At 38.1% G+C, this 23,585-nt stretch overlaps 1 protein-coding gene across 1 annotated transcript; it reads right to left on the bottom strand.

The window, feature by feature from the left end:
- Nucleotides 1-10,550: 10,550 nt before the first annotated feature.
- Nucleotides 10,551-18,742, bottom strand: ufm1 (ubiquitin-fold modifier 1). The gene is made up of 6 exons (XM_079356391.1): nucleotides 18,564-18,742; nucleotides 18,407-18,463; nucleotides 16,505-16,562; nucleotides 14,247-14,286; nucleotides 12,643-12,675; nucleotides 10,551-11,031 (listed from the first exon to the last, which is right to left on the bottom strand). Coding segments are annotated over exons 1-6 (264 nt in total). The 5' UTR covers nucleotides 18,566-18,742; the 3' UTR covers nucleotides 10,551-10,957.
- Between the last annotated feature and the right edge of the window lie 4,843 nt (nucleotides 18,743-23,585).

Genomic DNA, 23,585 nt, shown 5'->3' on the forward strand with positions numbered 1-23,585 from the left:
TGTCACTTTATTTAGACAGTTTCAAATCTAAACATTTTAACGTTATTGTGAAGTTCTGAATTTGTTACATTAAAGTTTTTAACTTTTTTAGAAAAGGAAAAAGAAATGATATCCACAAATTGATGAGTTCTGTATACATTTTAAATAGTAAGTTGTAGTAAACCTACCTACCTTCTTTCTTTCACCAATCTCAGCACAAAAATATCTCAGTCATCGTCTGCAACACAAACGTGCGTGAGTTTACATTTTCTGGATGTTTACACGCTCTGGAGAAGAAGGGCACACGTTTGAGAAAGTCACGCTGCCAATTACTGGTCTGGCGTGTACACTACAATGTTTTAAGTTGAAACAACTTGGTGTCACATGGTGTTGTACTGTATATGCTTCACAGTGGTGTGGTGTCTCACTCTGAGGCTATTTTAGACTGAACAGTAGTTTGACTGAGGGCTGCTAAAAACTCTAGTGATGTCATAAGATTCAAGGAAGTGTTTTAAACATGGTTACCTACAACTTGCCAATTAACAAAATATAAAGAACATTGTGTATTTGAGATTATTTGCATTGTTCTGACCATATATTTAAATTGTGAATCAGTGTCTTAACTTTTTAGAGCAGGGCTTTATTAAACTATTTACAAATGCTTTTACAACTTGATTTAGCCAAAATGTGGGAGCTGGTACACAGGCAGCAACAATAAACCAATGTCTATAATCGGCCTTAGCTCTTCTGGTTGTCAGTAATTCAAATTTAAATATACCAACCACAGCTCTATTGTTTGACATTTCACACACGTGCTCAATTATACTATGCAGTAACTATTGTTTAGCCATAATGCTACAAGGTATTTATATAAGAAGCTTTTTAACTTTTGAGGTCATATATTAAGATGCTGCTCAACAACTGTAAAAGGTCTTTCTAACAGCCACATGCCCATGAATGGCTTTTCATATATATATTCATAATTGCTTTAATTTCTAATATGCCAACAGAAATGAAACACTTTCCTATAAGTCTCAAGTTACAAAGAAGCAGATTTGTAGTCTAGTCCCTAAAACTTTAAGTCCGGGTAGAGACTAAAGTCTGGTTCACCTATAAGAAAAGTCAGTTGAGTCCTTGTTACCTAAACCTAAAATACTCCTTGTATAAAAGTAACAACCAATAAGATTACTAAGAAATATTTAATATATGTTGGCCTGCCAAGTTTGATGAAATGTTGTTGTTGTTCTGCATGTTCTGATGTACAGGGTTAGACAGCTAGATCAGTGTTTTTCAACCAGTGAAAAAGTTAAGACACTGCGAGACATTGTCAGGTGTGCCGTGGGAAATGGTCAAATTTCACCTAATTGGTCTAAAAAAGAAGTCGAGTGTCTGTGCTGTCAAGTGCCTGGCAGTTATCATGTAATACTCTTCCATATCAGTAGGTGGCAGCAGGTAGATAATTGCATTGTACTCCGAGACAAAAGAATTAGTGACGCATTGATGCGACAGGTGGCGGTGACAGTGACATTATGGCTAGCGAGAATATACGGTAACAGTGATGGAGAAGTTTTTGAAAAAGAAAAATGCTCACTCCGAACTGGACCCTGGACAAAATTCGGACCCAGATGAAGGCCCTAGTATAAGTGGAGATCAAAAGAAAGCAAAGACTGTGAGCTCGAGCAAAGTTTGGAGGCAATACAGCGAAAGCTATCTTTCATTTGGATTTACTTACACCGGGGATGCAACGGCACAAACTCCGCTGTGCTTGGTGTGTGGTGAAAAGCTATCCAACAGTGCTATGGTCCCAAGTAAGTTTAAACGCCATCTCCAAACGAAACACCCTTCACTTCAAAACAAGAATGTGGACTATTTTGTTGGAAAAACACTGAGCTAGATGATACTTAATAAAAACACAAGGCTTGTCTTTCATTGATTTTACTTGAGTTTCTTGTTTGTTTAAAAGGTAAATTCGCAATAATCCAAAGAGAATAACAATATGGCAGTACAGATAACAAATATTATGTTTACAAAGTCTTAAGCATTGCTAACAGGACAGCATAAAAATACTGCAACATATATACTAAGCTACATGCTATCGAAGCGGAGAGACAACGGTTAGCATTAGCTAGCAAAGCACATGTGAGACTAAAACATCAAAAAGTTTCTAATATCAATTTTTTGTATATGTCTTTACAGTTTTATTATGAACTAAACTTACAGACAAATGGTTTCAAAGGCATAAGAGTCACAGAAAAACCATTCAGCAGCAATATAAATCCTCTATCCTTCTGACTGCTCCACTGCAGCATGTGAATTTGAACTATCCACAATGACCAGTAGATGGCAGTATAAACCATAAAAAAATTAAATTAAATTCATTCTCATGAAACCATTACAATACCATGTCCATAGTGATTCTAAATGTAAATTGTGACATTTAGTTATATAACTAAATATTATAATGAAGACAACAATCTTCTCTACCTTGCACACAGATTAATTTCAACATAAGAGTGAATTGTTTTAGTGTTATTGCATTTTCTGCTGAAATTCTCATTACTGCAACTAGTCCAGTTCTGACTGAATGTATGTTATGATGTAATTTAAACAGAGTAAAATGAAAATATAAGTGTAATAAGTGTCCCTGACTGATGTTCTCATCCTCCGCAACATTTTTTAAGGACCATTTACACACACACACAAAGAATTTTGATACAGTTTGATTTTGAGTGAAGCAACACATCTTCCAGTATGTTCAAAATGACAACAAGGTAAGGAGATCTTTTTATATTTCTCCAGTTAAAAGTTAAACATTCTGTTATCAGATTGCAAACACGACAGTATTGATTATCATTACCGATATTGTTGTTTTCTTCAATAAGAAACATGTTAGCTTTTCAATTTTCTTTGAAAATATACTAAGTTAATGTCTAAAAATGTTCATGGAGTAAAAATGTGCTTAGTCATTATGGCTTTGCTGTTGCTAGCAAAACATGCTATGCCTCCTCATCCTCCGAAACATCATTCTCACTTACGGCTACAATTTAAGTCCAGTTGCGGTAGAGAGAACTTGTTTCGGTAATGAGAACTTAACAATACAAATTATATTTTCAACTAGCCTAACCATTATCTTTAGTATTGTAAACTAACTTGGTATTTTCCCTAATGGTCTGTTTCATTGCAGACAGTCATCAAGTGACAGAAAGACAGCTTTAGCGAAGACTACGCTGAAAAACTTAAGAGAGAAGATTTACAACAACCTAACTACTGGAAGAGTACAGAAGGAAAGAGAAAGAGAGGTTAGGGGTTGTAGGGGTCATAGCAAGAGTAATTAGCTCATAGTGCTAATAGACGGACATATCTAGTTTTAGAATGGAAAGACGATGTTTCATTTACTTATGAAATCATCCTATTCCAAAGTACTTTTTGTTTTACTGTCTTTCCAGATGGTTGACGATCAATATGAGGTTGTAGTGGTGTGGCTTCGCTAAAAGAATATGAGGGAATCATGCACTTTGTGATAAAAGCATGACATTTGGTACACTTATAGCCAAAGGCATTCTGAAAATAATTGGATAATGAGTCATCTTTAGTTTTCAATATGGCGGCCATGGCAGCCATTTTTCAAAATGGCCATCTCTCCTAACTGTCCTAACTGTTAACTAACAAAGTGTACCAAATTTCATGCTTTTATCACAAAGTGCACAATTGTTTTTGTTATCTGCCTCACTATTTACACAATGAGCTGTGCTGGAGCGAACACATTTTTCATTCCATCTATCAGATTTGAGGGGGAAAAGGTCTGGTATTACTTTGAGGACATTAAAGCTGTCATCCCAGAGCCACAACCTGCCACCTCCTCAGCTCGCCACTTCGGTTTGTTGCCTTTGGTCTGGGCCAAGTATGCAAAAAATCACATGTAAAACGGATGAAAAGTTGTATATAGCATGTAACAAGAAGTAAAGAAATTAGTTTTAGTCAGTAATATCTTTAGGCTTAATGGACAGTCATTTTTCAGTGACATAGAAATATGTATTTTTAGTATGTCTTCTAATGCTTTGTGTGTGACGTATTTTGTCCATGTAATGTAATGTAATTATATACCTGTATGCAATCTGTTAAACTATAAAATATTTTTGATCAGTCTAAGTATTTACTATATAAATAGTATACTTAATTATCATCACCGAAATTTTCAACCTCATTTCCGAAACCCATGTATCATTACTGCAACAGGTGTTTATTTAATGTCAATTTAATGAATAGAAATCTAGTAGGAGCTTTAAAATGTGTGTGCATAATATATGCTTCATGCCTTTCAGGTTTGTCAAATCATTTTGAAAATACCTATAGGTTTCATTAAAATAACAAATGTTTTAGGTTGCAGATTGTGGAAGGTGTTGCGGTAATGAGAGAAATCAGTCGAAATCACATAAGTGTTAATTTAAATATATATCACATTAGGCCCCTCCACCACAGCCCTGCTCCCTGAGATATTGCTATAACCAAAACTCCATTACATAAATGCCCCTTTTTAAAGTTTTTCTTAACGATTTATTTGACAAAATGAGACAAAGGATAAATGATGAGTGAAACAGATTCCTTTAGCAGCTGCTAACCTGCTCGTCAGTGTGGTTTCGTCTTCTAATATTTGTAATATCTCAACAAGGGAAGGTGACAGTTGTCTTGTTTGTGTCTTCTTGTAACATTTGCACAGTTTTTGTCTGGTCTGTTATCTTCTCACCTCTTTCATTTTCTGTCTTGAAGCCGAAACGCTTCCACACCTCCGATTTAAAAGACAACGGCGCGTCCTCAATTCCTAAATCTGTCTCTGCAGCTGCTGGCGCTCACCGCGTTATTGAGATTCATTTTTCAGAGCATCGATGTGAACCTCGACACCTTTGAATCGTTTTGTCAGGATTCATCTTTACATGCTGACTTTTTGGCTCATCAAACATTTTATTTCCACCTCAAAGTCAGCGCTCTACGAGTTTGACCATCAGAAAATATTTCCTACTGATTTGGAATAACTGTAAAGCATGTGAAGCAGTGACAGTGCTGCAGGATGAGAGCCTTCATCACACTTAAACATTGACTGTAAATGTCGCCTACAATTCTCTACAGACATGAAACATGAATGCATTCATTACTTTAGTTTTTTTTTTTTTTTATTGATTTCTTCACATGCACGTGTCAGTGCAGCGAGCAGGAGACCAGTGGTGTTAGTTGGAGCTGGAGCAGGTGAACATTCGTCTGAGCCAGCCTCTCTTCTTCTTTGCTTTTTTCTCCAACATCTCCTCCATCTTGCTCTCCAGCTCTTCCATCCTGTAGGCCATGCAGCTCTCCCTCTCCGTCCACTTCTCCTCCTTCTCCTTCAGAGTCTTGTGGAGGAGCTGAATGGCGTCTAAGAGGGAGCTCCTCTCCTCCTGCCACTCCTTCTGCCGCTGCTGCAGCTCCTCTTGGGCATTTTTTTGGGCCGCAGCGAGCTCAGCGTTGACCAGTTTGAGGCTCTCCAAATCGGCTGTGAAGGAGGAGCGGGACTTTTCCAGCTCCGCCTGAGACTCTTCTTTGATCCTCTGCAGGTCTTTCTCGACATCGGCAGCTGTCTGACTCGCTGCTGTCTCGTCCAGCTCGTCGGTCTGCTGCTCCTGCTCTCGGTGGCTTCTGACCCACTTGAATTTGTTGGAAGCTTTCTTCTCCTTGCAGACTGTATTCAGACTCAGGGCCTGGTTCAGGAGATGAGTTTGGAGCTTCTGCATGTGGAAGTTAATCTTCTCTGCCTCCTCATCCTGAGCAGACTGGCCGGTGCAGGGATCCATTTTTGCGGCCTTCTTCAGGAGAGCAGCCTGTTCTTGCTGCAGCTTCTCACTGAGGCTCAGGATGCCCGTCTTCAGAGCACGGACCTTCTGCCGGTGCTCTTGCTCATCCTCTTCCTGCAAGTCTTCACTGGACTGACGTTTGAGGGTGAATTTGTCCAGATCTTCATGAGCTGTCTGCAGCTGCAGGATCAGCTCTGAGGTGTCTTTGTCCTTAGTCTGGGTGCACTGATTGGCTGCAGAAACCTCAGCAGTGGCGTTGGCGCTTGGCTGCTCCTTTTTCTGTTTGGCCATCTCAAGTTGACTCTCCAAAGCTGCAGCTTTATTCTCTGCTTGGAGCAGGTCGGAGCAAGCCTTGTTCAGCTTGGTCTTGAGCTGTGTAACTTTCTTGTCTGCAGCTGCATATTTATAATAAACATTTTTATGGTGGTACTCGGCATCTTTGAGTTGTGCTTTTAAATGAGTATTTTCTGCCATCAGCCGGGACATTTTGTCCTCCTCGAATTCTGAGTCAAACTGGTATTGGAAGTCTTGCATGCTGCTGCAGGTATCCTCCAGATTTCTGCTCCTCCTTGGATTTTGAGCTTGGTTGTGAAAGCGTTTATCCATCGCTGCAGTTAAAGTTCGTACAGAGGTCGAAACTACTGACTGTGCTCGTAGAGAACCGAGTAAGTGAACGTTTTTTAAAGGTTTGTAAAAGTTCCGACTTGCTGTGAAAATAACGACTGATCAAGAGGCTGCTCAAAGTGGTCATGAAGCTGGGAGTGAACTCGGAGCTTTTTGTGACCTCAGCGTTTCTTTGATGTCTCAATCGAGGATTCTGTTCTAGAAAAGACTCCAACCTCTTTGTTGGTTTTTAAAAACAAACAAACAAACCATTTTCCCTCTGACGTGATTGGTCAGGGTGTGTTATAGCAACTGTGTGAGGTTTCCATGACGACCTGAGAGAGTCAAGTTAGAGCTCTGGGATGCAAACGTAGGGGGCCAAAGAGCAAGTTTAAGAAATAGCCGTTTAAGACCAAGATGAACTTGCACAAACCGTAACTCTCCATGTTAGTTTTTCACGCTCCTTTGTTCAAACTAAACCAGGGAAGCTCTGACTCTGTGTGACGAAGCAGAGTTTTAAGTTCCGTTTGGTAAGCCAGAAAGGAGACAATAAAACGCTTCCACACCTGCGATTTAAAAGACGACGGTGCATCCTCAACTTCTAAATCTGTCTCTGCAGCTGCTGGCGCTCACCGTGTTATTAAGATTCATTTTTTCATTGTATGATCTTGATGTTTTGAGACCATTGCGGTAATGAGATTTTTATGGACTTGTTTTGGAAAATGTGTTCTAAAAGTTGGTAAACTGTCAGTAAATATTTTAAAATTAATGCCCACGAACACTTAAGACCTTGTTTATAATGCCTAAAAAAGAAGCATGTTTATTCTTGCCTTTTAAAAATTTCATGTAACTTTATGAAATCAAGATTTCATGAGAATCACCCGTTTACTCTTTCTGCCAAGTGTCTGCAAGATGATTTTAGTCACTCTTGCAAAGAAAATCAAGGTTTATAAAATAATTAGAAGGAGAAACAACATGGTTTCAAACTGTGGAAAAAAAAACCAGTCATAATACATTGTCATAAACGAACACGGAGGAAAAACATTTAGAGCAATGTTATCCACAAACATCATGAAAATATACATCAGGACCTTCTGTCTCCAGACAGATGCATGCTGGATATTAAGCCATATTTTAGTTCCAGCGCTATAGAGCAAAGGTTACCTCTGGGATTTTCTAGTTCACTGCTGTCTTCAGAGTTGGATTCTGTCATTTCAAGTAAAATACAGGCTGTTGGAAATGATTCCTCAGTGAGGTGGTGAGAAACAAAAATGCTATCTACTCCATAAAGCAGACTAACTGGCCAAAATTAACTAAGCACACTTTATCGTACATCATTGTGTCCAAATTTTTCATGAAAAAAAAAAAATTCATGGGAAAAAATGATGACCGTGGATCTGTCGCTATTATACATTAAAAAACAATGACCGCGGACCTCTCGAAATTTTTCATGAAAACAATGTGTGAGAATTTCAGGAAAAAAATGATGACCCCACCTGTCAAAAATTTAAAAGGAAAAACAATGATGACGGCGGGCCTGTCGAAATTTTTCGCGAAAAAAATGTTATGAAAAAAAAAAAACAATGACTGCGGACCTGTCAAAAATGTTATTGAACACAACGATGACAGAATTTTGGAGACTTTTTAGACATAAACATTTTTGTCAGAATATCATGGCTTTAACATGTAGGCCTATCAGGCACCAGTGTTCCTGGTCTAGGAGGAATACAAAGGAGTAAAGGTCATCTTAAGGTATAAAACTTTGGTAAACTTTTAGTATGTTTTTAAGCCGTAGTACACCTTTTCATATGTCTCATATACTCAAGGAAAAGGGCAAGGGGTCATAGCAGGGGACACGGTCTACCACCCAGAATGCGGACTCGGAGGTGTCGGATTGTTCAGTCAAATATAAACCTCTTTTCAGAGCAGTAAAGGACAGAAGTTCCAAAGCTCTGTTTACTACAACCCATAAACCCTAAAGAAATCTCTCTCCACCCACAGCAGCAAACACATTCACACCCTTATGTTTGCCCTGTCTCGTGTCAACTAAGCGGATTGCCACAGGTTTTTTGAGACTCTAAGCCAGACAATAAATGAAACAACCAGAGCAAACAGTCTTTTTTTCTAAAAATCTTTTGTTAGATAAGGACAATTTTCCAGTACGATGATTGACTGCTGAGGTTTGAAATTGTGCAGCAGGTTGTGGATCAGAAGACTTCCCCCTCTTGGGAGCAGGTAGAAATCAGGACTGAGCCACAGGTTTATTTATGCAGCAAATAAATAGATGGATAGATGGATACTTTATTGATCCCGAGGGAAATTCAAGGCAGTCCAGTAGCAGTATACAGACAGGCAGGACACAAGACATTAGTTACAAAAGCATCTTTCTACAGATTTTTACTTTTTAATGAATACATAGATTTTTTTTCTAAAGTGAGTCAGCATTATAAAAGGTTATGTATTTATATTGGTCTGAAAAAATAACCAGGTACTAATTAACTAAAAATGGAAAACATTTTAAGTCCTTAAAAGTGTAAATTGTTAAGTTTAACAAGGTAGATTGAATGTGTCACGCTATCCCTTTAAAACCATTACAAGCTGCATCTCCAGCACTCTGGAGCCTTTTTCCTATTTCATTAGTCATTTCTGCTCAATGTGCCCAGCAGTGGCTTTGATGAAAACAAATGAGAAAATCCATTTGTGACAGCACTCACCGCTCTCCTCCTCTCCGTCTTGATTCTGCATCCTAATAGATATGGTGTGCTTTCTGCTGTGTATTGCAACATGCCCACACTATCTTTCTCTCCAGCCTTTACCAAGAGTGCTTCCTTTTTTGTTTCTCAAGTGTGAAGAAATTCAGAAATAAATGATTCTGCCCTTCTCTGATGAAAATGACTAATGTGGAGAGGATAATAAACTGCTTTCCTTCATTAATCAGTCAGACAACAATGAGGCACATTTCAGGACAAACAACTGGCTGAGCGATGAGTCGTGATTTTGTTTTGGATGAGAATAATAGGGAGACTTCATCAGAGGGCATTTTTTAATCTCGGGATTTCTTTAAGTTTCAAGAAGAAAAGGAGAAGACAGAAGACTAAAACCAAACATTCAATGTCATTTGAAGACAAAAAGCAACGTTTGTCACTGTCAAACATGATGAAGTCTTTGTATTTAAATCAATGCTTTTAGGATGCCAGCCTTGTTTTCTCACCTTCGCCTCATGAAGTCGACAATGCACATGAATATCTTTCTAATGACTCATTTTATATTTTTTACATTTACCGTTTGAAAATACTTCATAGTGAATATACACTGCTAAAATAAATAAATAAAGGGAACACTTAAACAACACAATGTAATTCCAAGTCCATCACACTGTGAAATCAAACTGCCCACTTAGGAAGCAGCACTGATTGACAATCAATTTCACATGCTGTTGTGCCAATGGTTAGACAACGGGTGGAAATTACAGGCAATTAGCAAGACACCACCAATAAAAGAGTGGTTCTGCAGATGGTGGCCCCAGACCACTTCTCAGCTCCGATGCTTTCTGGCTGATGTTTTGGTCACTTTTGAGTGCTAGCGGTGCTTTCACTCTCGTGGTAGCATGACAAGGAGTCTACAACCGACACAACGTTGTAGAGAGGTCATCCAGGGACATGGAGGCCACACACACTACTGAGCCTCATTTTGACTTGTTTTAAGGACATTACATCCGTTGGCTCTGCCTGTAGTGTTTTTCCACTTTAATTTTGGAGTGTTACTCCAAATCTAGACCTCCATTGGTTATTCAATTTGATTTCCATTGATCATTTTTGTGTGATTTTGTTGTCAGCACATTCAACTATGTAAATTTAATAAGAATACTGCACTCGTTCAGATCTAGAGTGTGTTATTTTAGTGTTCCCTTCATTTTTTTTTTTTAGCAGTGTACTTTAGAAAGTAGGGAACCTTGGTTCAGTAAAAATTTCTCACCAACAGAGGGCAGCAAAGATCCACGTGTCTGCAAAAATTGACAATTAAATTTTTTTTTTTTTAAAAATCACATTTTTGAAAATGCTGATCCTGAAAATGATGGAATTAGAAATGGGTTGTCAGGTTATCTCCATAAATGAGGAAAAAGAAAAAAATTGCAAAGTAGACTAAATGTTTGTTTTGACATACTAATGGTTTATTTTCATTTACAATGATACAAAAGCTTTGAATTAATCCTTTATTTTTTAATAATTCTTTGCTAACATTTACCCAGCATGCATTTCTGTTTGTGGATATTAATTCATCAGCACCCATGGGATCTTTTGATGTCACTGTCATCTTTAGACCCAAAAAAACTGACTGAGGAGAAAATAAAAAAGGAGAATGAAGAAGCAGGGAGCATGCAAGTGTGAGTGCATGTCCTCATTAAGTTTAAATATAAAAACTCTCATGTGAGTCACTGTCGGTTGTGGGCAAGAAAATAAATATGACACACGCTGAGGTGTTTCCTGGGTCTCAAGTGTTATATGATTCTGTCGGGTGAGTCATTATGCCGTGAACGAGTAAAAAAGCTTGGAGCATCAGTCTCCTTGTCCTCCCACTCTGTCTCTTGGAATGATGCGTAGCTCTGAGCCGTGTTTTAGAAACACGTTCCCTGCAACACAGCGAAGAACACAAAGATAAGCTCACAGTTTACAGCCTGCGATTCCTAATAAAGGGTTTCACTGTCAATAAAGCCCAAAACATGGCAACACACCAGCTAGGACAGAAACTGGTCGTGTACTTTCAGACAGTACAGTTTCAACTCCGAGATAAGATGAATTAATCAAAAATAAACAGTGATGACCCAGACAGAACACTTCTTTAATTAAGTTAAACTTTATCTGATTAGCACACAACTTAGACAAGAAGCAGGAAAACAAGAATCTAGTGGTGCGCTTTGTTTAAAGTGTTGCATACAAGTGAGGTAGTTACACAGAGAACTGGATCTATTGGACTTGTAGTTAGGTTGAAAGGATGCCCTGAAAGAAAAGTTTTTAAAATGCTTTGGGTTTATATTCTGAGTCTGGACTTAATCTGTTTCTACTTTCTTTATGAATTTAGAACAAATCAAATATTATATATACATCAAATACTTTTGGGAGGATGATTTATGTCTGTTTTTAAACTGTAATTATTTTTTTTTTTGATCCCCTCCCTGACAGTGAAAAAAAAAAAAAAGCCGTCAGTTGGAGAGGAGGATGAACGTTAACAGTGTGCTGACCAATCATGAAGAGTGGCTCCAGTGGGTGGAAATGGCAGAAGGACAGATGTGTCTGAAATGAGGCTATTCTTGGCAGCACACAGCATGGATGTTTCTTTTTCTTTTTTTCTTTTACAGATACAACGTTGTTATGAATACCCGCTATTCTTTTGCTTTCGTAGCAAAAAAAAAAAAGCCTCCCATCATGCCTTTGGTCATAGCGGGCATTATCTTATTACTACTCTATGCAGACAAATCACTCATGTGTAACCTGTCTTTATAAAGGATGAAGACTTATATAAGAAGAGGTGGGCTACACAGTGAGGAAGAACCTAAGGGCGAAAATCAAAAAGGCTGATTCACCAGAGGTTCTCGATAATGTGCTAATGTAAAGTCGAGTTAAATTCAGACTACACAGCCACCTCCAGTCAAAGGACACTTTTTATTTAAATTAATGTATTTATAAAGGAGTAAACGTAATTTCCATAGAAATAACTTTAATGCAAGCAAAGATGTTTCAGTCATTAACCATGTTTATATGTGGTCACAGTTTGCCACATCTGGCCTGCTTTCCTGAAACCCCACAGCAGATACATTAATCCTGATTAGATTAGCTGGAACTTCTTGATCCCAAATTGATTTGTCACGCTCCCTCGAGTACAGCGCTTCATAATACAGTGTCTTTATAGAGCCACCAACTGAAGTCACTGCCTCTGTGGGCCTTTTCAAATTCACTGTTTAAACTATTTAACTAATGCCACTGGTTCTATCAGAAGGCATTATAAAACATGGATTATTGGAGTCCTGAGTTAATGCAGTCAGCTATTAACACTTTCAGGAAAGCAAACTGAGAAGTTGTTAAGTGTGGATAATGCTTCCACCTACATTCATTCACACGAGTGAAGGAGGAATAAGACGTAGCAACTTTTAGAGAGTATGTATAAAAACATCCAATGTGCTTATTTCGGTTTATCTGTTTATGATAAACTAAGACATTAGCTCCAAAGCAACATCATAACTCACCTGCTGTCTGGGCAGGATTGATTCCTATTCCGTCTGAAAGACCACCGTAGAAGAAGAACGTTATTCAAATAGACAAACATGTAAATAAGAGGCACAGAGAGTAAAGAGAAAATCTGTAATATCATCAGTTTATCCCAAACAAACATTACAGTGTGACCACTGTTGGATAAAAAAAAAATTAGCTTTTGATCCTGAACACATAAAAACAAAAAAAAAACAAAAAAAAAAAAAATAGTCTGACCAATGTCAGTAATTTCAACACAAACGTCACCTTGGTGTTAATCAGCAACAGAATGCAACAATCCTTCCCCACAAGCCCCCTGAAATGTCACTTCTTATTACTACGTAGCTGCACATGAGGGATAAACATCAGGCATGCTGCTGGTGAACCGTTCCTATTAACTGCCTCACACTGTCCACAGAGGTTTGTGTGCTGCTGCCGCTCCACAGTGTAACGGTCAGAAAATAATGACCGAGGCAATAATGTGAACTAACAGCCTAGTGGACTATTTACTGACCGTGTGTTCTTTTCATCACTCTGACTTTAATATCAAACGTTTAGTCAAGATCCACCCAGCTGAACAGAGAATCGTTTTACAAATACCTATGCTGGGTAGCTCAGTGAGGTTCTTGACATATGTGAAGTATGAGCAAGGTTTGATTTAACCCTCATATTACTCTTAGCGGTATCTATCAAACACATCTCCATCTCTTAAAACTCTAATCACCATTTCTGCTGCTTGTAAGTGTAATTAGCCTTTTTCTGTCTGTAGTATGAAAACAAAACGTGGAGTCAGTAATGGGTCAATATGTAGTGTAATACTTGGCCAGAGAGAAGTGGTGTTAGTGTTGTTGCGTTTCCTGCCGGGAGCCGACAGATCAATACAGATGACTTCCTCTTTAGCAGAGCGAGTAGAACACAAGAAGGACATCTTTGACTTTAAACACATCTATGAATTATTTGTCGATTGATTAACTCTAAATGTCAAAGATTGTGTAAAATCACGAGGAAATTATTGATGAGGAGACACAATAAGAGCTTTTTCAGCCGACTTGACAGCAATTCATCTCTCTGCATTCTTTGAGCTCAATGAACTGTCAGTGGATTGAGCTTCTTGTTGAGGCTGTGAAACTCTGCAGACGCGAGCAGGATCACTCAGAGTGAGCCGACTGTGGGATGTAACACTGTGACGGTGAGCAGGACCACCGATATGATTTAGGGGGTCTTCTAGCCATGAAGGGATAACAACCCTCTCACAGTACGTTAATCCCACTTATTACACAGCTACTTTCTTCAGTCATCAATCATTTGAAAATAAATATTGATTTTAAAATTATGTTGTGATTTAAAGAATAATGTATTTCTTCTGTTAAACAAATAGAAATGTGGAATCGACTGTTGGAGCCGAGTCAATGGCAACAGTTAACTGTGTAGCCTTCTGGAGTTTTTAAAACAGTCATGTCATTATAAAGAATGAGCCTCTCCTTTTACAGTGAAGTGCTTCTTTTCAACAATCCATCAAGGGAAGCTCTGCTCTGGCTGAAAAAACATTCAATCTTTGGTTGAAAGCCCCCGTCCCAAAACAAAAAGCCCAACAACTCACCATTTGTTATAATTGCACTGGTTGCTGACGGCACTTTGAACTGTAAAAGAAAAGGCAGGAAAATGATCACACTCGAACCCCTTTTTGTGAATTCAACAACAAAAGCTTCATTTCAGAGCTTTGAGCAGAACTGAAGTTCTTTTGCTTTAACATTCGGAGACATGATGCGGTCATGTTCGCCCCAGCGTGATGTCCCAGTTTGAATACATGCGCAAGAATCAAAGTTATATCCGCTGATTCTGCGCAGTGAGATTCATACAGCTTTGTTGTGTGACATTTTCTAAATAAGAAACTGAGGGAAACGTGCAAAAAGAAAACGTCATTCATGGATTTTTCTTTAGTCTGTTTTTAGCATGACAGACATGTCTTTTCACAAAATTCAGACCTCCAGGTATTTACACACACACACACACTCTCTCACACACTCAGTCCAGAGAGAGCTTAAGGGGTAGATGGCAACGCTTGACTCTCTGGAAGATAATCACTCGACAATACATGTCCTCCTTCAGGTTACGACCAAAGAGGATGTGGGCTGCTGAGACTTGCAGTGGAGGGTGCAGGGAAGAGTCTGTTGTCGGGAAGATAAGGTTAGCAAAGTGCTGCTCCACAAACTACTGCCAGGTAGCGCAAGCAGCACGGGGAACCTGTCGAGATCAGGAATTCATGTTTTTGTTTCATGCGGCATCAAACTGGCTGAGAAAAATCTAGCAACTAAAAGAATGACTGTCAAAGATCCCAGCACCAACAAATCAATACGTTTGAAATTAGTTTTCATTTTGTAATTTCTCTCTCTCTCTCTCTGTCCAACTCATCACAGAGATGCAAAATCCCTGAACACGAGGGCTGAAAAAAGACCTTTGATAAATACAGATAACAAAAAAAAAAGGACAGACTTCAACAAAGCACTGTGGCATGTCAGCATTGTACAAAACACATGGAGGTAAATTAGCACCCCATCATCACATGTGCATAAAGTGAAACAAAATGTTACATGGCCGGTGCATGCAGCCCTTAAAAGTTAAAATATAGTATTCTCTGCACATTTAATCATAAAAGGACGTCAGAGGTTCATGACATTTCTGTAAATGTGCCAGCGTTAGCCAGCAAGCTAATTTGAAAACGTGACACTGCCTTGAAAAGATTTTGTGTCTATTAAAAGATGGGAGGACAAGCAAGCTGGACACAAGTGAAGCCAAATATCTTGTGTTTGCTAATAAAAATAAAAGGAAAACCAATATCTTAGAGATGCTAATTATCTAAGTAGTAGATATGTCCATCTTTTACTGCTACTAACGAGTCTTTGGATCCCAAAGGAAGAGTAATTAAGACAGACCTTCAGTCTTATGAATGCTTATTGCCATCAGTTTTTTGTTTTTTTTCCCCGTCTGGAGAGTTCCAGTCAGTCATGAGAGCTACATTCAAGCCATATGTCTCATTTAAGTGTTCTCTTTGTTGTCCATTTTGGAAAGGCAAGCTGATGTGAGCGAAGCATCAACATGGTAACTGGAGTGCACATGTGGAAAATTAGGAAGTAAGAAAGTTTTATTTATATAGCACCTTTCACAGACAAAGGCCACAAAGTGCTTCACAACGTAGTTCAAAACATCACACACAATATAAAAGGCCAAGGCAAGACAAAACCATAGCAGCCCAAAAGTAGCCAATTAAAAGCCTGGACAAATACATGAGTCTGAAGTTTGCTCTTGAGGGTGTCAACTGAGTCAATCGAGCGCAAAGAGGGAGGAAGTTCATTCCACAGCCTACGAGCAACAACCTGGGACCTGGAACCTTCAGCAGATCCTGATCCATAGACCTCAGATCCCACACAGGGGTGTAAGGCTGGATCTGATCACTGATATAAGAGGGAGCCTGACCATGCAAACGTCTGAAAGCCAGAACTAGAATTTTAAACTTGATCCTATAAACTAACCAATGGATACAAGATTTTGTGGGGGAATGATTGGCATTGTTTCACTTTCTGAAGTTAACATGTTTGCAAACTCTGCACGTATCACTTTCATTTGTTTTCAAATAAATGTGAACATATAAGATATTTAAATTACACATTCTAGATACCTCCTGCACGGAAAATAGGACACATCAGTCGATAGTTTTTCTATAGATTTGTTATTTGTATTTAATATTACGTTTATTTTCCATTCCTTTCCTCCCAATAATCCAGCTATGGAGAGATACATCTTTCGTCTCACTGTGAAAGTACAATGTTGATGGCGACATGTTCATATTTCAAAGCTTACCTCCTCAGCTGCAAACTTCAACACCGCTGTGAAAGGCGTGCTGTCAGGGACGCTTAGTCTGCAAGAAAACAGTTCAAAATTCTCCAGTTAGATTCAAAGTTACATCATCCCCTACACAATACGCCCCGTGCTAAAACATCATCTTTGAACCTGTTGACCTGAGTGTTGATCAGCAGTTTTCTGTGGCAATTGAATGGTGCAGAGCGAGTCAATCACACTTAGAGGCCGCTCTGTAGCTGACATGCACTGGTTCTTTGAAGAGAACAGAAGCAACATTTCCTTTTTGAAGTCAACTGAGTGGAACATGACTTTTGTCAGAGTCAATTCTGAGGATATGAGACCATAAGTCCCATAACTGACTTCCAATTAGAAGAATGTCAATAACCCCCTACCAATTTTAAACTGAAACGGCTGAGGAGCTACAGGGTCCAAAAATCAACTTTCATAAAGAAATAGAAACTTTCTGATTTAAAGATCATCAAAGGTTCTTAAGGGACTGGTGATTATAGAAATCAGACAAATGGACTGCTGGGGAGCTGCTCTGTCAGGATTCATATGATGCCTCATTATTATGCCTTTACTATCTTCTCTGTTCATGGTGAAAGATTACGAGCTGAGGCGAAGCCATGTCTGACCTCATCAGGAGCCTGCTTCCAGTCAACACTTCAGGGCTTAATTATTACATGGACTTTGTTATTCAAAGAAATATAAATGACTCAAAATTCAGAGTGGAGGTCTGTTAGGACATTTGACTCTGCATTCACAGCCTAAAATATAGCTGTTGTAAAAAAAATAAAAATGAATGGATGGATATTTTGCGTTGGATTTTTGATGTTCTTTTCCAAACTTGTTTAAGCTACATCAAAGATTTGCTGTGGCCAGTTCCAGCTCTGTATTAAACGCAACATTGAAAGGACAAAGATTGACATTAAAGGTGAGGTATGCAGTGTTAGTTTGAATCAATATTTCAATCAATCAACATTTACCATAGTCTGCTAGCTGCTTGATCTGCCTTTGTCATGAAAAACACAAACCATGTATTTCCAGGAAATAAAAAATAACAGGAAAATCCCCTCTCACACATTAGCATCTATCAGGCATTACATTTGATATGTCACTCTAAATTAGTCTACTGCTGTAATTGACAGTAGCAGTATGTGTTTAAAAACTGCTTGAACAAATCATACTCCTCTAAAGTACTTACATTTTGGGTCATTTTTTGCTTGTAGAAACAGCTTTTTAATATGAGTCCTTCTACAGTAGGACACTAATCACCACTGTATTATTATATTTAGTATTATCTTATTTAGTCTTGTACATATTAGTCTTTAATTACCTGGTTTTATTTTTAACTAATTGTTATTATTTAATGTTTACATCTGTACAGAGAGAGCACACTGAAGTTAAATACCTTGTGTGGTAAACATACCTGGCCAAAAATGATGATTCTGATTCTGAACCTCGATTCAGCTTATTGGAAATGAGTTAATAATTCCCACAATTATTCTTTATCTCAATAAAAACAGGCGATGACTCTTTCAGATAAGTAGCTGCTGTAATTACAGGATTCATCTCCTCACCATGTTGTCAGCTTACATGTTTATAGGCTGACAATTGAAGAAAGTTTGCTCTGACTATAGATGCACTGTACACATCATTGGATTATATTATTAACATGATCACACATCCATTTCAAACAGAATCACACTGTGTTTAGGTAATTATGGTACAGTAGGCTGGGTTTAAAAACTCTAAACAGCTGACACATTTAAAGAGACCCTGTTTAAATATATCACCATGTCATCCCACGAATGCATCAAAAAACAACATCTACGTCGTTAAGTTAATTAAAAGTAGAAGCTGAGTGTGATAAGAGGACAGCTGTGACTGCTGAGTACTCACACTTTGTATGGCAGCTTAGGGTCCGACGTCAGGGTGATTTTAAACGTTACTTTAGACCTAACGAAGACAATAACATGAATGTTATTAGTAACATACTGAACACTACTTAAGATGAAACACATTCAGGTATAATAACTCAAAAATAAGAGAAACGTACATCTTTAGTGCAAGGTAACTCCTTTTGCAGTCTGTTTATACACACCCGGAAGTCTAAAGGACCCCTACATACACGTCATCCTTGCAGCAATGTTTTTAAAACACGTTTATATATGATCATTTTCTGTTCTGACGTGTTTTCTTGATATTCTTTACGAGTTCAGATTGATCCCGCCAGAATAATGTGTTCTTATGGAAGAAAAAAAAATAACGTGTATGATTTGTGCTAATAATTGTCAGGCATTCAAGTCAGACGACTAAGCGTTAGCCGTAAATGACAACAAAAAGCGCATGGCGCACTTACAAATTACTTGGCACACATTCAACAGGAGAAAAGTAGTTTGTTGTTCCCTCTAAGGTAACATTTAAGTAAGTTAACCCTTTTCCTCCAACAGAAAGGTTGTTTTTGTTGCAATTTTTTTGAAAAAAAGAAAAAAGGGTTTTCCATGTTTTAGCAGGGCTTTGTCAATAGAGTGATTCATGTCTAATTTTTACAGTCTATGGTATTGAGTTAAAAAGTGTCCGATAGTTTTTGTTAAAGAATCAGATGAGATATCAGCTCCTTTACAGCACAGATGGTCCAGACCTTTTTGACCGGGGTATTGCATTGATACATACAGGGGTGGCATGAAGAATATGTCCAACACAGATTTGCTAAATCGTAAAGGACTCAAAAGGACGTGAATGCCCATATACAACACTTAAAATTCCCAACAAAAGAAAATATGCCACATTAAAATTTCATACAAAACCTAGCAGTCTCTTTTACAGCACAACTTTTTGGTTTGTCTGGAAGGACATTGCCAACCGTGGCCAAGCAGCCCCAGTGACACGCCCCTTTTCAAGTTCTATGATTAATTTAATGTCTGCATTTCAGTGACACTATTTGAGCTGAGCCTTTGCTGCTGCACAGGGAGAGCCAAAGAGAGAGAGAGATACAGGAAAAAGAGATAGATGCAGTGAAATGAGAGGCAGAGGAATGACAGCCACTGCAAAGAGAATTGAAGCAGACTCATTATGATGACTCAAGTGCTACAGTGCAGACACTCAGGTTCACACCTCTGGGATTTCAGTGGTAGGTGTCCCCCCCCCCCCCCCCCCCCCCCAAACAGCACAAATGCAGAGGAATATGTGTTAAGGCTGGAAAAAGTACAAAGGATGACAGCTTTCACAGCATCAATAAATATAAAAGGAAGTGTTTGTAGGACTATACTGTATCATTGGCACATTCAAAACGTCAAAAGATTCTTTAAACATTATTTACATCATTTGGCTTGAAAATAGGGCATCAATTCAGCAAATTCCAGTTGCATAACATTTTAATGAGATTGTAAGCTGAAGTGGCAGTCTGATTTTATGAAAAGGTTACAGGTACAGTGTTTTAAGTACTGTTTGAGTCTGTTGTGTTAGTAAAGATGAAGTACTGTATTTGATTTGAAGCAGGACAAGTAGACAAACATCTGACACCTGTCAATCTCCCCCCTTTGATGATGCCTTGATTAAGAATGCATTGAAATACTAAATCCTGCCACTGTATTGAGTGTATTAAGACGTCTGCACTGACAGGCTTTATTAACATACCAGAGGCAGGTCCCACAGAGAGAGAGAGAGAGAGAGAGAATGTCAATTACCTGTATGTATATAACAGTAATCAATGCTGCTCCTGCTGCTTATGCATGGGAACATGTGCACACAAACTCAGATAAACAGACCTGCACGTATGGGTCTACAGTCTATGCATTGAGCATGTACCTGTGTGCATGCAGACATTTTTTTTTTGTTTTACTGCTGAGAAAAGGTCACTATGGAACCTTCCGCATTATTGTCCACTGGCTTAACAGAAATATTGACACAACCTCTGGTAAAGGGCATACACACCACACCACCAATGATCCAGTGACAAAAAAAACAAAGCACATTGATACGTTGTGCATGGTGTTTAGATGATATCAATGTATCATAGTTGGACAACTCTGGGACTTACAAACACATATCTCTATTTATATGTAGGACATGTTGTTGCTACAAATACTCTGCAACACCCCCTCAGTAATCCCTCTGAGTTCCAAGTTGTTTGATTTTTTTGTGTGTCCTACTTTTGATTCAGGGGCTTTCTATTTCTGTTATTAAAAGAAATATGTAAGAATACATATATTTTAAAGCTATGTAGTTGACCTGATCAATATTTAGGTCTTATGGCAATGTCACGATACAAAATATCAGAAAAGTCTCAGAAATTCATCAGAAATGTTACCTTCATTTGTTTCCTCCTTCCCTCTACATGTGAGAACATTAGGAGAGGATCGGCTTTGAAAGCTTCATAAAACAAGCTTTTATTGTTTTTCTGGACTTTTGGTTTCGTCATGTTCCAGAACTTAAGTATGTCCAAATTACCTCCGATATATGAAGGTTGTTCATAATTAAGCTCTTAACCTCTTGGCACCATGCTATTTTTTTATAGCGGGACTTAATACTTGATTATAAGCGAGAGCTTAGCTTATCAAACAGCACCTGCATGGCTCGGGCAAGGGGTTATCAGGGGACAAACCAAATCACAAGATATGAAAACCTCTTTAAATTTAAAGCTACTGTGTCTGTGTGCACAGTGTATCTTTCATGGCTTCTATCCATTTAAAGTAACAAACCATTGCTCAGTGTAAACAAAATACCTGAATTTCCCTATCTATCTATCTATCTATCTATCTATCTATCTATCTATCTATCTATCTATCTATCTATCTATCTATCTATCTATCTATCTATCTATCTATCTATCTATCTATCAAATAATAGTATAATTGCTGTTTTCTGGTAAAAACCTCTATAAAGCTATGCATTGGATTTATTTATTACACATTATTACTGTTAATAAAACATGGCTCTAAAATAGAGATCCAGAACAAATACATGAATTACATGCATGAATAGATGCATTTAATAAATACCTCATTCCCTGTCTGCAATATTAATATTACATAAACATTTCCAACAGTTTCTGTCAATAAATAGTGTAAAATTTAAATAATTTAGCACTTATGTCTGGCCTGTAACTTACATGCACCAGGAGCGGACCTCAGCTCATCTCTTGCATTGTGCAGAAACTACGTCATGCTATTTCTCATTCAGTGGTAAGTGAACACAACATTTGATCATAGCACATGTAAAGGACAAAAAAGTGTTTTACTACCCACAACAGCCAACAACAAACTCATAGTATAAACACCTTCATCGGTGACACGGTAGAGAAAGAAAAGGAGGACTGAGAGGCATGATTGGTTTGGTTCATCAGATTATTACCCCATGGCAAACATTGCATGGTTGACGTTTTTACAGGCTTACAACTGCTACAGATGACAGATTTTCTTTGTTCCTTTTTCAGAGCACATTAATTTTTAATGTCTGTCAGGACCTAAAGACAAGGTTTCAAGGTTCAAGGTTTCTTTTTGAATCCCCCAGAGGTAAATATGTAAATAGGATTTTAGTGTTCGGTAGTGTGTCAAACAAAATCTTAAAAAAGTGTATCTGGAGAAAATGACCAACCCTGCCTTTAAACGTGAAGGGATTATGTTTTCACAGTAAGAAGTGTTAGTCATACTGCTGGTGGTCATTATTTTCAGCAAATAGCCACGTCTGGGTGAATTAGCACTAAAAACTTCTTTCCCTGCTGTGCCATGTAGACATAAGTTTGACCTGTTGTTCACTGAATCAAAACGATTTTCAAATCCAGCTGATTCTTTAAGAATGCTGACTTGTGTATACAGGTCCATGTCGAAAATTGCCAACATATTTTTGGGCATAACTTTATATATAAAGGTGCATTTATTTTTTGTATGGAATGGATCCCATTTAAATAGAGGTCATGTATGACTGCTGACAAATAATGTGTTTCTCACAAGGTTTTCTATTTCATCCAAAATCATGGAATGGCTTACTTGAAGTTTGGAACAAAATATTTTCAAAAATGCAAACCATGTTTGATGACCCAAAATTTATGATAAAACATGATGATGAATAATCATTTGTGGAAACATTTAAAGTGACAAACGTCTTGTGTCACTATTCTGTGTTTAAACACTTTGCATAATCCCCGGCGTAGGTTATAATTAAATTTTTATCTTTTGGAAAAGGTTCCTGGGCTGTGTATACACAAAGGAGACATGAAAAGTAATAGCAGCTTTTCCAAAACATGTTGAAAATTCTCAGGGGAAAATTGTGCACTTACAAAGTCTCATGGGATGTTGTATGTATATGTTCAATAACTCCCAGATATACCACAGTACTTCATGTTCTCATACAGCTATTAAAATTACTGATGGATCTCTTTAACCTTCCTGTTGTTAATGCATTCCCCAAACGCTCTTCGGGAGACAAGTCATTATCCTGGCGGTGCACTGAGACCAGACAAAATGAATCAAGAATGTAAGTGAGAAGGCAAATACATGTATCATTAAAACACTCTCTCTTTCTCTAGCAAACACACACACAAACAGAGTTGCATTTACCATAATCTAATGATGCGTGACAGAATAATGTAGTTATGTGAATGCTCTGTGGGTTTAGGAAATGAAAACACATAGTTTTATTTATTTAATATCTCAGCTCAAACACTGTCATAGTGTACTTCTTTTCGCATCTTGGCAGATGATTCTTCACAGTAAAAAAACCGTCTTATTTCTCAGCATGATCCCTTCTTCTCACACACAGACCTCATTTATAATTCGCAGTCGGCAAGTACATCAATTGTACAGACAGACTGTAGCTCAGGTAGCAGCAGAATAAAAAGATTGTCAATGATATGTCAAGAGAGAAGCACATTTAAGGGCTGCAGTCAAGAGCAGAAGGGCATTCAATTTAATCACATGCTTCATTCAGAATGGATCAGCTGCTGTGAAGAACAAGAGCTGCAGACTGATGTGAAAAGGATGCATGCATGTCTAAAAGTAATGGGAAGATTGATGGAAACAGTGCTAGTGTTGTGATGATAAGTGTTAGGGAAGAGAAGACTAAGGAGAGAAGGAAACAG

The sequence above is a fragment of the Symphodus melops genome (assembly GCF_947650265.1).
Source record: "Symphodus melops genome assembly, chromosome: 11".
In the NCBI taxonomy this organism is placed as follows: domain Eukaryota; kingdom Metazoa; phylum Chordata; class Actinopteri; order Labriformes; family Labridae; genus Symphodus; species Symphodus melops.